Source organism: Temnothorax nylanderi, unplaced genomic scaffold (assembly GCF_030848795.1).
Source record: "Temnothorax nylanderi isolate EJ_2023f unplaced genomic scaffold, tnyl_v1.0 TNYL_tig0250_pilon, whole genome shotgun sequence".
Taxonomy (NCBI): Eukaryota; Metazoa; Arthropoda; class Insecta; order Hymenoptera; family Formicidae; genus Temnothorax; species Temnothorax nylanderi.
In genome coordinates this window covers 1-13002 of record NW_027249312.1, presented here as the reverse complement: position 1 = coordinate 13002, position 13002 = coordinate 1, and the positions used below count along the sequence as shown (strand labels likewise).

At 41.5% G+C, this 13002-nt stretch overlaps 2 protein-coding genes across 6 annotated transcripts; both read left to right on the top strand.

Moving 5' to 3' along the window:
- The first annotated feature begins 1965 nt into the window (after window positions 1–1965).
- On the top strand, window positions 1966–4043 carry LOC139779909 (brefeldin A-inhibited guanine nucleotide-exchange protein 2-like). Of its 5 annotated transcripts, none has more exons than XM_071718400.1 (3): window positions 1966–2446; window positions 2847–3625; window positions 3810–4043. In XM_071718400.1, exons 2-3 carry the CDS (start codon window positions 2980–2982, stop codon window positions 4001–4003), a joined length of 840 nt encoding a protein of 279 aa, XP_071574501.1. In that variant the 5' UTR covers window positions 1966–2446; window positions 2847–2979; the 3' UTR covers window positions 4004–4043. The 5 variants fall into 5 exon arrangements, with proteins under 5 accessions (XP_071574501.1, XP_071574499.1, XP_071574502.1 ...); XM_071718398.1 differs by lacking the exon at window positions 1966–2446 and adding an exon at window positions 2599–2704; XM_071718401.1 differs by lacking the exon at window positions 1966–2446 and having other exon boundaries at window positions 2711–3226; window positions 3322–3625.
- Window positions 4044–4068: 25 nt separating this feature from the next.
- On the top strand, window positions 4069–5298 carry LOC139779928 (GTPase-activating protein and VPS9 domain-containing protein 1-like). The gene is made up of 5 exons (XM_071718449.1): window positions 4069–4073; window positions 4369–4410; window positions 4513–4724; window positions 4805–5190; window positions 5260–5298. Exons 1-5 carry the CDS (start codon window positions 4069–4071, stop codon window positions 5296–5298), a joined length of 684 nt encoding a protein of 227 aa, XP_071574550.1.
- The last annotated feature ends 7704 nt before the right edge of the window (window positions 5299–13002 follow it).

Here is a 13002-nt window from a genome sequence, read left to right as displayed (position 1 = left end):
ATTCTGTGCCTATTGCCTCTGTTGTCAACTATATAATCATAGCATTCCAAATTTTTAGGTAATTAACGATATTTTGGTTGTTCCTTGTTCCTATTGCCTATACTTTTATACTGTGTCATATAACCTTCAGTCTCTGCTGCCCGGCAAACCTACAATCTATACAATAGATTTCGCCGAGAAGTCGTCAAGATCTAGAAACCCGGTGGTGCGTCCTAAGAGGGTTCGAGCCTTATAGCCGTATTCATAGGCCGGTATTAATATTTTTTATTTATATATATATATTCGTAAAATATTATTACTTAAAGATATTACTTGAAAATAATTAATATTTTACGTATTTCGAAGCCTATTTTTGATTGTACTGAGACGATCAACGACGATTCAGCGTCAACGCTGGATGTTGAGTAAATTCAGCTTTATTTCTTGACGCTAGCGTCAAAGCGAAACCACATGACCCTAGAAATAATATTTTTTACTTATTTATATTATATAAGTAAATTTATATATATACATAAATAAAATATATTATATTTGAAGATTTTTGCTCGCTGAAAATGAGCGTCGAGCGTCAACGTGAAATGGCACCTTTAAGACGCTAATACGGCTCTGTGATTGGTTCATGACATCTTAAGATTGAACTTAAGGGGATGCTGGAGCCGCAGGCGAACTCGATCAGCGTCGATAAAGAAGTGCTCACCGACTATATCTGTCCTTGTATAGACAAAGATATAGACAAGGATAGCACGCTACATTGCACGCACACATACGCACGATACACCTCGACATTATACTTTTATATTACGCTTCCAAATCTTGATTTGGGGGGTTTATCGATGTTTTTATTGTTGTGCAATTCAGGGGAACTTGTTTTCGCGTTCGTACCAATGGTATATCTCTTATGAAATACATCTTGTGACGAGCTGACAGCTCGCCGCTACTCGAGACGCTATATTGGGATAAAAGTAGATAAGGAAATCTGTACTTCCGTAATTTTTTCTTGTTTTCTATATAAAATCGGAGTTCCCCTGAATCATTAATGTATCTACTGCAATTCTGGAGAAGGATTTTTAATTCTGTCAAATATTAACGACGCTACGTGCCGACAACAAAATGCCGGTAATACAGACGGCTCCAGCATCCCCTTAAGACGGTCTTAAATAACTATGAATACCGGCCATAGTCCTTCCTTGAGTAAGGATTCCTTGTTCCTCATTCTACACTTCAAGGAAGGTTAATGAAATGTAGAATAACTATAAATAATTAAGGAACAAGGAATCCTTATTCCTCAAGGAAGGACTATATGAATACGGCTATTATTCGAGTCATGGGCCGGTATTCATAGTCGGTTCTTATTTCAAGACCGTCTTAAGGGGATGCTAAGGGCCTGAGCAGAATAGCTGACTTATAATTTTAAGACAGTGTTTTATGCTTTAAATCTTTGTTTTTAGCAACGCACAATACTGTCTTATGTCTCAAGTCTTACAATGTTGACACTTTGTACAGATTAGCTTAAGACTTGAGACATTTCAAGACAGTGTTTTATGCTTTAAATCTTTGTTTTTAGCAACGCACAATACTGTCTTGTGTCTCAAGTCTTAAACGAGTGTACAAAGTGTCAACATTGTAAGACTTGAGACATAAGACAGTATTGTGCGTTGCTAAAAACAAAGATCTAAAGCATAAAACACTGTCTTAAAATTATAAGTCAGCTATTCTGCTCAGGCCCTAAAGCTAAGGCCGAACTTCCTCGACGTCGGTAATGTCAACTCTGTCAACTAAAGCAAAGGCCGAACTGATATTGGAGACCTCGCGTGGTGACAACGCGAAACTCCGGTTTCAGTGTTACCAACTAATTTCAGGTTCTATGAAGTGGTGTATGTCCGTACACGTACACACACCACTGAATTGCTCACACGGACGCACGGTAGAGAGACATATGACCTCCCGTAACTTAGCCGGTCAACTTCGACTTTATTAATTTTTTTTTTTTTAATCGTTTGTTGGTCGTTTGTTGGTGATTGTTGGCCTAATTACAACGTTTGTTGGTTCTTAATTGTTTTTTAAATTAAAAAAGAAAAATTAGCCTTAAGTTAGCCGGAAAAATTTTATTTTTAATTTAAAAAAAGCCTAATCGATGCGTAATTGTTTGCTGATGATTGTTGGTCTAATTTTAGCGTTTGTTGGTTTATTATTAGTCTTAAAAACGAAAAAAAACGAAAAATTATCTCACATTAAAGTAATCGAAGATTGGTTTATTTGCCTACGACTTAAGGTTTATTTCTATCAATTTAAGGCTAACATCTGTAAAACTGGCTATGAATACGGGCCTTAACATCGGCAGAAAATCATTCGTATGTATTTAGCCGGAAATGAACGTCTTTTTAAAGAATCTCTATATGAAATCGTTTGTATTTTGTATGAAGACTTTTGAAGTGCAATTGAAAAGGTTTGTGAGTCATTCGTTTAATTGTAATTAATTATTTATTTTTACACCATGCATTTAGCCGAAATAGATAAATTAATAAAAGTTTTTATATGGAATCGTTTGTATTTTGTATGAAGAGTTATGAAGTGTGATTAAAAAGGTTTGTGAGTCACCCAGATAATTTTAATTAAATATTTATAAACTCGGTAATTATATATAGCCGAAATATAGATTTTTAGTTATTCATGTTAAAAGAAGAAGGCGCTAGTGTTCCCGAAGGTCCGTCTGCAGTCAGAATTAATATAAACGTTTTAAAAATTATTTTATACTGAAATAAATAAATATACAGGCTATAATAAGCCTGTAGCTATAAGCGATAGTTGCTAATTAAGTTTGTCACTCATATATTTCCATCTTGCAGAGGACCTCCGTAACGAGATCAAAGATGTACCAGTTGTGCAGGGTGAAGAGGTTATCTCAAACGCCCTGCCATAGCCCAAGAGCGACTCAAATGTCATTACCGCTGAGAAGTACTTCTTGCCATTTGAGTTAGCATGTCAGAGCAAGTCACCGCGGATTGTGATGACACAGCACTGGACTGCCTGCAGAAGTTAATCGCATATGGCCATCTCACTGGCAATGTGCCTGATTCAACGGAGCCTAACAAGCTGCTGATTGTGCGCATTGTCGAGACAATTTGCGGTTGCTTCACCGGTCTACAGACCGATGAGGGTGTGCAGCTGCAGATTATTAAAGCTTTGCTGACTGTAATGACAAGCCAGCATGTGGAGATACACGAGGGTACGGTATTGTTAACAATTCGTACTGTTTACAACGTTTACTTGGCATCGCGCAACCTGATGAATCAAACAACAGCCCATGCGACTCTCACGCAGATGATCAACGTGTTCTTCGCGCGAATGGAGACTCAGGCGGAGGAAGAGAATGTGAGGCTTGATGGGGAACATCAGCAGACGGGTTCTGTCATAGCAAACGGCAAAACTGAAGCCAAGCTAAGTCCAGAGAATGCTCCTGGTAAATTAAAATTGTCATTGAGAAATCGTAGAGGTAAAGCAATCCGCGTGACGGACGACAGATGTTTCGATCGAGAAGCTGGTGGCGACGGCGTCGATGTGTGCAGGCACAGATTACGCAAGATTATGTTGGAAGATGTAACATCATCCGGTAATGTCGCGGGCGGTAAGATATTAATAAATAACTATTAACAATTATCGTATATTATTTTGTTACAATATAAACGGTTTCTGTTTTAATAGTTCTGTAGAATCGAATCGAAGATAAATCGGAAAGTAATGCTAAAAAAAAGGAAAAGTTTTCCTGCAAGTTTTAGACAGTAATAAATTGTTCTTTTGATTAATTTCAGATACTACCGATGATATATTAGCGAAATACAGAAGAAAGCCAAGCGCAGCTAGCGATACAGCCTCGGTCGAAAGCAATCAGTCCCGTACAAAAGAGGTGGAAGACGAAAGACTTTCAATCGATCCGAATAATGTAGAACTCTCTTATGCTTTTGCGGATGCTAAAAGAAAATTACGTATAGTACTTAGTACTTAGCACTGCTGACCTTCAACACATTCCATGGAATACTTCAGAGGTATTTATTGTATTATTTTTTAATCATGGCGTACAAAACAAAGTGTGATTTTTTTATGGATTACTTAATTACTTAATGTTCAAATATTGGCATATAAAATTTTATTACAGAGACATTGTTGGTCGCAGAAAGAAAACGAACTGGTTGCGTTTTTACAACTACAATTGGCAGAAGCTATAAACCTGCAGGATAGGGCATTAATAGCTCATCTTCATGAAACTTTACGTTGCGTGCGTCTATTTAATGACAATGGATGTAGAAAGCTCTTCAAATCACTTCGAGAGGATTATCAAAAACGATCTCCTTATATCGCATATTTAATCAGATGTCGTCAAGGATTGCTGTCGACATTAGCTCACTTAGATAGGTACTGTTTATATATAAATATCATCTTTGTATGTAATGTATAAGTAAATGTAAAATATGTTTAAATGTAAGATGTTAATCGTTTAATAATAATATTTTCCAGATTATGCGTGCGAGTTAAGTGCGATCAGGATGCTATCAATAATCATCTTGTATCCGTTTGTGTGAGGGTATTTTTGGAAAAAAAGGAGGCTTTCCTCCTGCGTTTCTGCGAAGAGTTTAAAAAGCTTACGCTAGCTGACGAGAAACAGGATCTCGTGGATAATTTTCTAGGAAAGGTCCACGCGGAAATGGACAACGATCCGATCTGGCAATGTACATGAATATAATTATTTATCTCGCAATTGATCTTAGCGGAGTGCTCAGAGACGTCTGAACTTACTTCTTACTTTCAGCGGCGAGCGCCAACCAGTTAGATTTGGCGAGAGTTGTGGTGGAAAGAACCGTCATGGCACGGGTATACCACAATGCGCTCTATCTAAATGAAGATGGAGATGTATATAGGGACCAGCTTCTTCAGGATCACATAAAAAAGTTGGCGAAAGTCGTAACTCCAAATCACAAGGACCTACGCATTCCAAATGTTTATCATTACGAATGTTCCTGGTCATGGGCGCAGGCTGAATTGGCTGTGATATCGGCGTATAAGACTCCTAGGGATAAGTTGCAGTGTGTATTTCGTTGCGCGACTACCATCATGAATCTCCTCTCCATGGCGTCGGAAAGAGGCATACCTGCTGCCGACGATCTGACTCCCGTGCTGGTCTATGTCATAATCAAGGTATGCGATTGAAAAGAGAATATGTGATTTTAGCAAGAAGAGTGATTGTTAACGTGTGCTTAATTTCAGACTAATCCGCCGTCGTTGTATCGACTGTTCAATATGTAGACAGCTTTTACGGGAATCGATTGGAGGGAGAGGAACAATATTGGTGGACGCAGTTCTGCGCCGCGATCGAGTTTATTAAGACAATGGATTAACAGTTTCTCAAGAGTATCACGATAAATAAGATTAGATTCGATGCTGGTGATAATGTAGAAATGTATCATAATCATAATTTGACGATTTCATAAAGAAGAAGACCAATATCTTGTGTAAAGCTAGCTGAACAGTTTTATGCTTCCAGTATCTTGATTAAAATTCTTAAATAGCCTCTTAAATAGTCTGTTAGTTCTTTCGCACGTTATTATGTAACATTAGCAAAGACTGAATATACGTAAAGTGTGGCTTTATTTTATTTGTAACTCTATTGTACAATTTCGCAGGACATCGAAAAAAAAGAAACGTTTAGATATTCTATAATTTATGTGTAAACAATACAGAACTTATAGAGAATTGATAACCATTTAGCAGGATAAACTGTCTTGACGTACTCTTTCTACATGCGCACCTTCCCCAAGAGCCGAGACTCGAACCAGATCCTTGAAAAATATCGCCACTTTCGTAGAGCTTTTGTACAGTTTTACTCTAGGATTATGTATCAGGAATATCGCGAGAGAAAGAAAGACTTCGGAGATTTTTATCCGAATCGATCGACATAAAGAGAGCAGAGCATAGTAAAGAAGCTATAGCTTTCGAGAATTTGAACGCATAATACTTGTTAATACTATGAGCGAATTAGTTTACGTCACTCTGTCAAGCTTTAATATTAAATTACTAATAATATATCGATATCAGTAGTTTAATAATAATACATTTAAAAGCGTTCAATTTAAAAGCAGGGCAATCCTAATAAACGACTGTAAAAAAAATTCAAGATGGAACGCAATTAGCAACTATCGCTTATAGCTATACAGGCTTATAGCCTGTATATTTATTTATTTCAGTATAAAATAATTTTTAAAACGTTTATATTAATTCTGACTGCAGACGGACCTTCGGGAACACTAGCGCCTTCTTCTTTTAACATGAATAACTAAAAATCTATATTTCGGCTATATATAATTACCGAGTTTATAAATATTTAATTAAAATTATCTGGGTGACTCACAAACCTTTTTAATCACACTTCATAACTCTTCATACAAAATACAAACGATTCCATATAAAAACTTTTATTAATTTATCTATTTCGGCTAAATGCATGGTGTAAAAATAAATAATTAATTACAATTAAACGAATGACTCACAAACCTTTTCAATTGCACTTCAAAAGTCTTCATACGAAATACAAACGATTTCATATAGAGATTCTTTAAAAAGACGTTTATTTCCGGCTAAATACATACGAATGATTTTCTGCCGATGTTAAGGCCCGTATTCATAGCCAGTTTTATAGATGTTAGCCTTAAATTGATAGAAATAAACCTTAAGTCGTAGGCAAATAAACCAATCTTCGATTACTTTAATGTGAGATAATTTTTCGTTTTTTTTTTCGTTTTTAAGACTAATAATAAACCAACAAACGCTAAAATTAGACCAACAATCATCAGCAAACGATTACGCATCGATTAGGCTTTTTTTAAATTAAAAATAAAATTTTTCCGGCTAACTTAAGGCTAATTTTTCTTTTTTAATTTAAAAAACAATTAAGAACCAACAAACGTTGTAATTAGGCCAACAATCACCAACAAACGACCAACAAACGATTAAAAAAAAAAAAAATTAATAAAGTCGAAGTTGACCGGCTAAGTTACGGGAGGTAGTCGAGCCGGGAGCCTTCGAATCCGGCCGAATGCCGAATCACGTTCGGCCGCTCTCGCCGCCCGCCGCCGCGCGTCGGCGAGGCACGCGGCACGCGGCACTCGGCAGTCGGCACCTCGGCCTCGGCCTTGGCAGTCGCAATACCGCGATCGCGACCGTTGAATGAGTCCGCCGATTTCGCAGCAACGTACGTGCAAAGTCGGCGCGCGGACGATCATTTCCATCGGCGAGACAGCCTTGATACTTGTTTTGCCGACGCTCGGAGTACCCTCACCTGCGGATATTACTCACAATCAGTCATTCTCCCGATAAATTTCGAACAGGTGTCAAGTGTTTGTGCTCCGTGCCGTGGGTGCTGATTCGGAACGCGCGCTCGTTCGTGCGATTGGCATTCCTGCTCCTCGTTTCGCGGGAATAATCGACGAGGCGCTCAATAATTTGCATCAAGTGTGTATCAAGTGTCGTGAATGAATTAATGTGTCGCTCGCTCGAGACGGAGATGTCGAGGGCGTCGAGGCGAAGGTACCTCGTACGGCAATTGCGAGTCGTGACGTGTCGTGAGTGATTTGTAGTTTCGTCGTGATATTCGCGGGCGATAATCGCTCGTCCCGGCCCGGGCCGCCATATGTCGCTGGACCATCGAATGTGCGTGGCATTCATTTACGCGGCATATCTCGAATCGTGTCGTGCTTTGAACGTGCTGTGTGCTGTGCCGGAATTGTCGTGCGATTATCCCCGATTCTTTTCGAAGAGCGGAAAGAGGGCCGAGTGACAACGTGAAATCGTATCGTGATTCAAGTAAATGATTCAAGTAAATAGCACGCTGTGATACAACGATACAACGCTCGTTCGTGAATATTTCTTATTTTTGTGACTCGTGTATTTCGTGCCGCGTATAATCGCGACTCCTTATCGTGCAAAGCATGCATTAATAGTACTTACCTTCGCGAGATTTACGTGCTCGATACCGCGGCGTAATGTGCATACGATATTCAATCTTAATTGTGGTTTTGTTTAATCAATCTTATGTTACCTGTTTTTATATTACTACAGAGTAAAGTACTTCCTTCCCATGGGTACGACCTTGGCGAGGTGGGAAGGCCCAGTACCCAGTACGAGGATTTTACCCAAGCAAAACTCTTGTTCTGCTTGGATAAAAATTCAAAGACGGGGAAGCTAACGTACCCTCGTCCGCCGATTTAATTGAATAAACGAACCGCAGCCGGTTCGTCGCGTTTGCTTCGGGAGTGCCGTTCAAGTATAATCGGACTAAAGGACTTTTTTAAACGGGAGTGCCGTACAGTATCGCGCGAGAAAGACTTTTAATGAAATTAGTCCGCGCGCGATTGTAGTTTATTATCCGCGAGTGTTTCTCGCGAGTGTCCTGTGCGCGATGAGAGGAGGAAGCCTGACGTCCTGAGAGGAGGAGGAGGTCTGAGAGAGACATCGGGCCCCGGCGGAGCAACCTTGGGGTAAGTATCATCTTTTATCTGCATAAAATTAATAGTTTTTCCTCATTTATTCGGAGTTTTATTTCGATAAGCTAAAACTAATTAGAAAAAAAGAAATTATTTAAAATTTTATAAAAATTTATTTTTGTAAATATTTTTTCCGGAAAATAGATAATTATATCAGTGAATCTAATTGAAAGACGAATTTAGATGCGCGTAAAATTATGTGTATTTTTTGAAACATTTATCATTTTCAGCGCCTCTTTAATTTATATCTTTCGTTTTTGTTACAGTATCATCGTAGTTACGTGGCCGAATTACTCCGCCCGTTGCGCATCGGATCGGTGAGTGACGAATTTTTTACAATAATATGGGGTAACGAATTTGTGAGACCTATATTAGATATATTTATGTATTGTATCCACATAATAGTACTATAGATAAATGCGACTTCTTACAAATTCGTTGCTCTAAAATGGATAGACTAGATCAGACTAGGCTAAATAATTAATCCTGGAGCATCATCATTATTTATCGATTTATTGTGCTTACGGGAGAATGCATCCATAAGCACATACGTTATGTCGATGCATTATTTATTAATGCATCTAATGTTATTTGTATCGCAGAACATGCGAAGTATACCAGTCGCCTGAAATTTATAGGCAATTATTTAAATTTGGCAAATATACACGGAGAAAAAAATAATGTTGTATCAACAGCCTGAGTCTAATTGGAAATAATCTTGTTAATTCAATACATTATGCTTTTGTTTTAATGAAATAAAACAAGATTATTTCCAATTAGACTAATGCTGTTGATACAACATTATTTTTTCTCTGTGTATATTTTATTGAGGACGAGCATGGCCTAGTAGACAGCGCACTGGTCTATTGAGCCAAAGGTCCCGGGTTCGATTCCCGGTAGAGCTAGAAAAATTATATTCGCTCGTTCTCCTCTTCCGGGAAGATATAATCACGACGATTTTTATTAGAACGCGATTAACATAAAATTCTTTCATTTCTTGATAATATAATTCTGTTTTACTTTCCATTGCTGCTGTGTATTAATTCTTGGACGAATACATTAATTACGCGTATCATTGTAAAATTAAAAGCAAAATTAAGTCACTTAATTAAGATTTTATTAACGATCCAACGTAGTTGTTTATTTTTTTCCGATATGATTAACGCGCGCTTATTAACGATCGCAACGATTCGTAATCAACCGCAACATTATAATCATCTACCGGCGCTGTGACACGCGGCGCGACCTCCCCCCCTGCTCGCTCGACCGTATAAATCGGCGCGTTGTCTACCGGCGGCAGTGACACGCGGCGCGACCTCCCCCCCTGCTCGCTCGACCGTATAAATCGGCGCGTTGTCTACCGGCGGCAGTGACACGCGGCGCGACCTCCCCCCCTGCTCGCTCGACCGTATAAATCGGCGCGTTGTCTACCGGCGGCAGTGACACGCGGCGCGACTTCCCCCCTTGCTCGCTCGACCGTATAAATACGCGCGTTGTCTACCGGCGGCAGTGACACGCGGCGCGACTTCCCCCCTTGCTCGCTCGACGCGGTGTTAGGGTCACTCGTGGTGGTTTTAGCCGGTAGGCTGCGGGGAAATGGCGGAACTTTAATGTTCTGCTCTCCGCAGAATCCGGCACTCCCCCCGCCCCGCCCCGGGGAAGGGGGGGTCTTCCTCCCGAAAGGGGGGTCACTGGTCACTCAAACCCCGGAAGAATGGAGGCACTCCCCGACCAGTGGTGCTCCCCGATCGGTGGCACAGCCACCGTGACTGGTTGCCACTGCTGACGGGTTGCCTCCAGGACGTCGTGGGGATTCCAGTGATGGAAGATTTCCACCACGTAAAAAGAAAAAAAAGCTACTTAGTTAAAACGTAGGGAATAATTTTTAATTCCTTTCAGCAATTACATTTCCATTAAGCGAGAAGAGTCAAGAAACATTTTGACTATATTGCAAAAACGTTGTAAAATTGATGCAATATAGCTGAAATGCTTCTTGATTTTTCTTGCTTAAGGGATGAAGTCACACTGCATTGCCACGAGTCTCAATGTGGCTCGAGTCTGCAAAAGACATCACGCTTGAAAAAAATTAAGCGTGTAAAAAATTTTGTCTGCTAAAGACATCACGCTGATAAAGTTAAGCGTGTAATAAATCTTCCCTCTAGGGGGTGGGGGGAGTCCTCCCGGACCCTTTAGGGGCACGGGGGAGCCCTCCACTACGGGTTTTGCGCACCCGGAGTACCCGAGCACACAAGTACCGCAATCTACGGCAGCCCTACGGGTCTGTCGTGGACCGGGGAGTCCTTTTAAGGACTCGCGAGGTAAGCGGCCTCTATAAAAAGTCCGCTCGGCTGGTCGGAGCCGTGAGAGAGGAGCTTAGGCTCTCCTAACCGACCTAAGGGAAGGAAAACCCTGACAGAAAACCTCCTCCTGTCTGCCTTCGGCGACATCACGCTTTTCTCCAGTAGTGAGCGTGTAAAAAGTAAATCCTCCTCCTGTCTGCCTTCGGCGACATCACGCTTTTCTCCAGTAGTGAGCGTGTAAAAAGTAAATCCTCCTCCTGTCTGCCTTCGGCGACATCACGCTTTTCTCCAGTAGTGAGCGTGTAAAAAGTAAATCCTCCTCCTGTCTGCCTTCGGCGACATCACGCTTTTCTCCAGTAGTGAGCGTGTAAAAAGTAAATCCTCCTCCTGTCTGCCTTCGGCGACATCACGCTTTTCTCCAGTAGTGAGCGTGTAAAAAGTAAATCCTCCTCCTGTCTGCCTTCGGCGACATCACGCTTTTCTCCAGTAGTGAGCGTGTAAAAAGTAAATCCTCCTCCTGTCTGCCTTCGGCGACATCACGCTTTTCTCCAGTAGTGAGCGTGTAAAAAGTAATCCTCCTCCTGTCTGCCTTCGGCGACATCACGCTTTTCTCCAGTAGTGAGCGTGTAAAAAGTAAATCCTCCTCCTGTCTGCCTTCGGCGACATCACGCTTTTCTCCAGTAGTGAGCGTGTAAAAAGTAAATCCTCCTCCTGTCTGCCTTCGGCGACATCACGCTTTTCTCCAGTAGTGAGCGTGTAAAAAGTAAATCCTCCTCCTGTCTGCCTTCGGCGACATCACGCTTTTCTCCAGTAGTGAGCGTGTAAAAAGTAAATCCTCCTCCTGTCTGCCTTCGGCGACATCCACGCTTTTCTCCTGTAGTGAGCGTGTAAAAAGTAAATCCTCCTCCTGTCTGCCTTCGGCGACATCACGCTTTTCTCCAGTAGTGAGCGTGTAAAAAGTAAATCCTCCTCCTGTCTGCCTTCGGCGACATCACGCTTTTCTCCAGTAGTGAGCGTGTAAAAAGTAAATCCTCCTCCTGTCTGCCTTCGGCGACATCACGCTTTTCTCCAGTAATGAGCGTGTAAAAAGTAAATTCTCCTCCTGTCTGCCTTCGGCGACATCACGCTTTTCTCCAGTAGTGAGCGTGTAAAAAGTAAATCCTCCTCCTGTCTGGCCTTCGGCGACATCACGCTTTTCTCCAGTAGTGAGCGTGTAAAAAGTAAATCCTCCTCCTGTCTGCCTTCGGCGACATCACGCTTTTCTCCAGTAGTGAGCGTGTAAAAAGTAAATCCTCCTCCTGTCTGCCTTCGGCGACATCACGCTTTTCTCCAGTAGTGAGCGTGTAAAAAGTAAATCCTCCTCCTGTCTGCCTTCGGCGACATCACGCTTTTCTCCAGTAGTGAGCGTGTAAAAAGTAAATCCTCCTCCTGTCGGCCTTCGGCGACATCACGCTTTTCTCCAGTAGTGAGCGTGTAAAAAGTAAATCCTCCTCCTGTCGGCCTTCGGCGACATCACGCTTTTCTCCAGTAGTGAGCGTGTAAAAAGTAAATCCTCCTCCTGTCGGCCTTCGGCGACATCACGCTTTTCTCCAGTAGTGAGCGTGTAAAAAGTAAATCCTCCTCCTGTCGGCCTTCGGCGACATCACGCTTTTCTCCAGTAGTGAGCGTGTAAAAAGTAAATCCTCCTCCTGTCGGCCTTCGGCGACATCACGCTTTTCTCCAGTAGTGAGCGTTAAAAAGTAAATCCTCCTCCTGTCGGCCTTCGCGACATCACGCGTTTTCTTCCAGTAGTGAGCGTGTAAAAAGTAAATCCTCCTCCTGTCGGCCTTCGGCGACATCACGCTTTCTCCAGTAGTGAGCGGTAAAAAAGTAAATCCTCCTCCTGTCGGCCTTCGGCGACATCACGCTTTTCTCAGTAGTGAGCGTGTAAAAAGTAAATCCTCCTCCTGTCGGCCTTCGGCGACATCACGCTTTCTCCAGTAGTGAGCGTGTAAAAAAGTAAATCCTCCTACTGTCGGCCTTCGGCGACTCACGCTTTTCTCCAGTAGTGAGCGTGAAAAAGTAATCCTCCTCCTGTCTGCCTTCGGCGACATCACGCTTTTCTCCAGTAGTGAGCGTGTAAAAAGTAAATCCTCCTCCTGTCTGCCTTCGGCGACATCACGCTTTCCTCC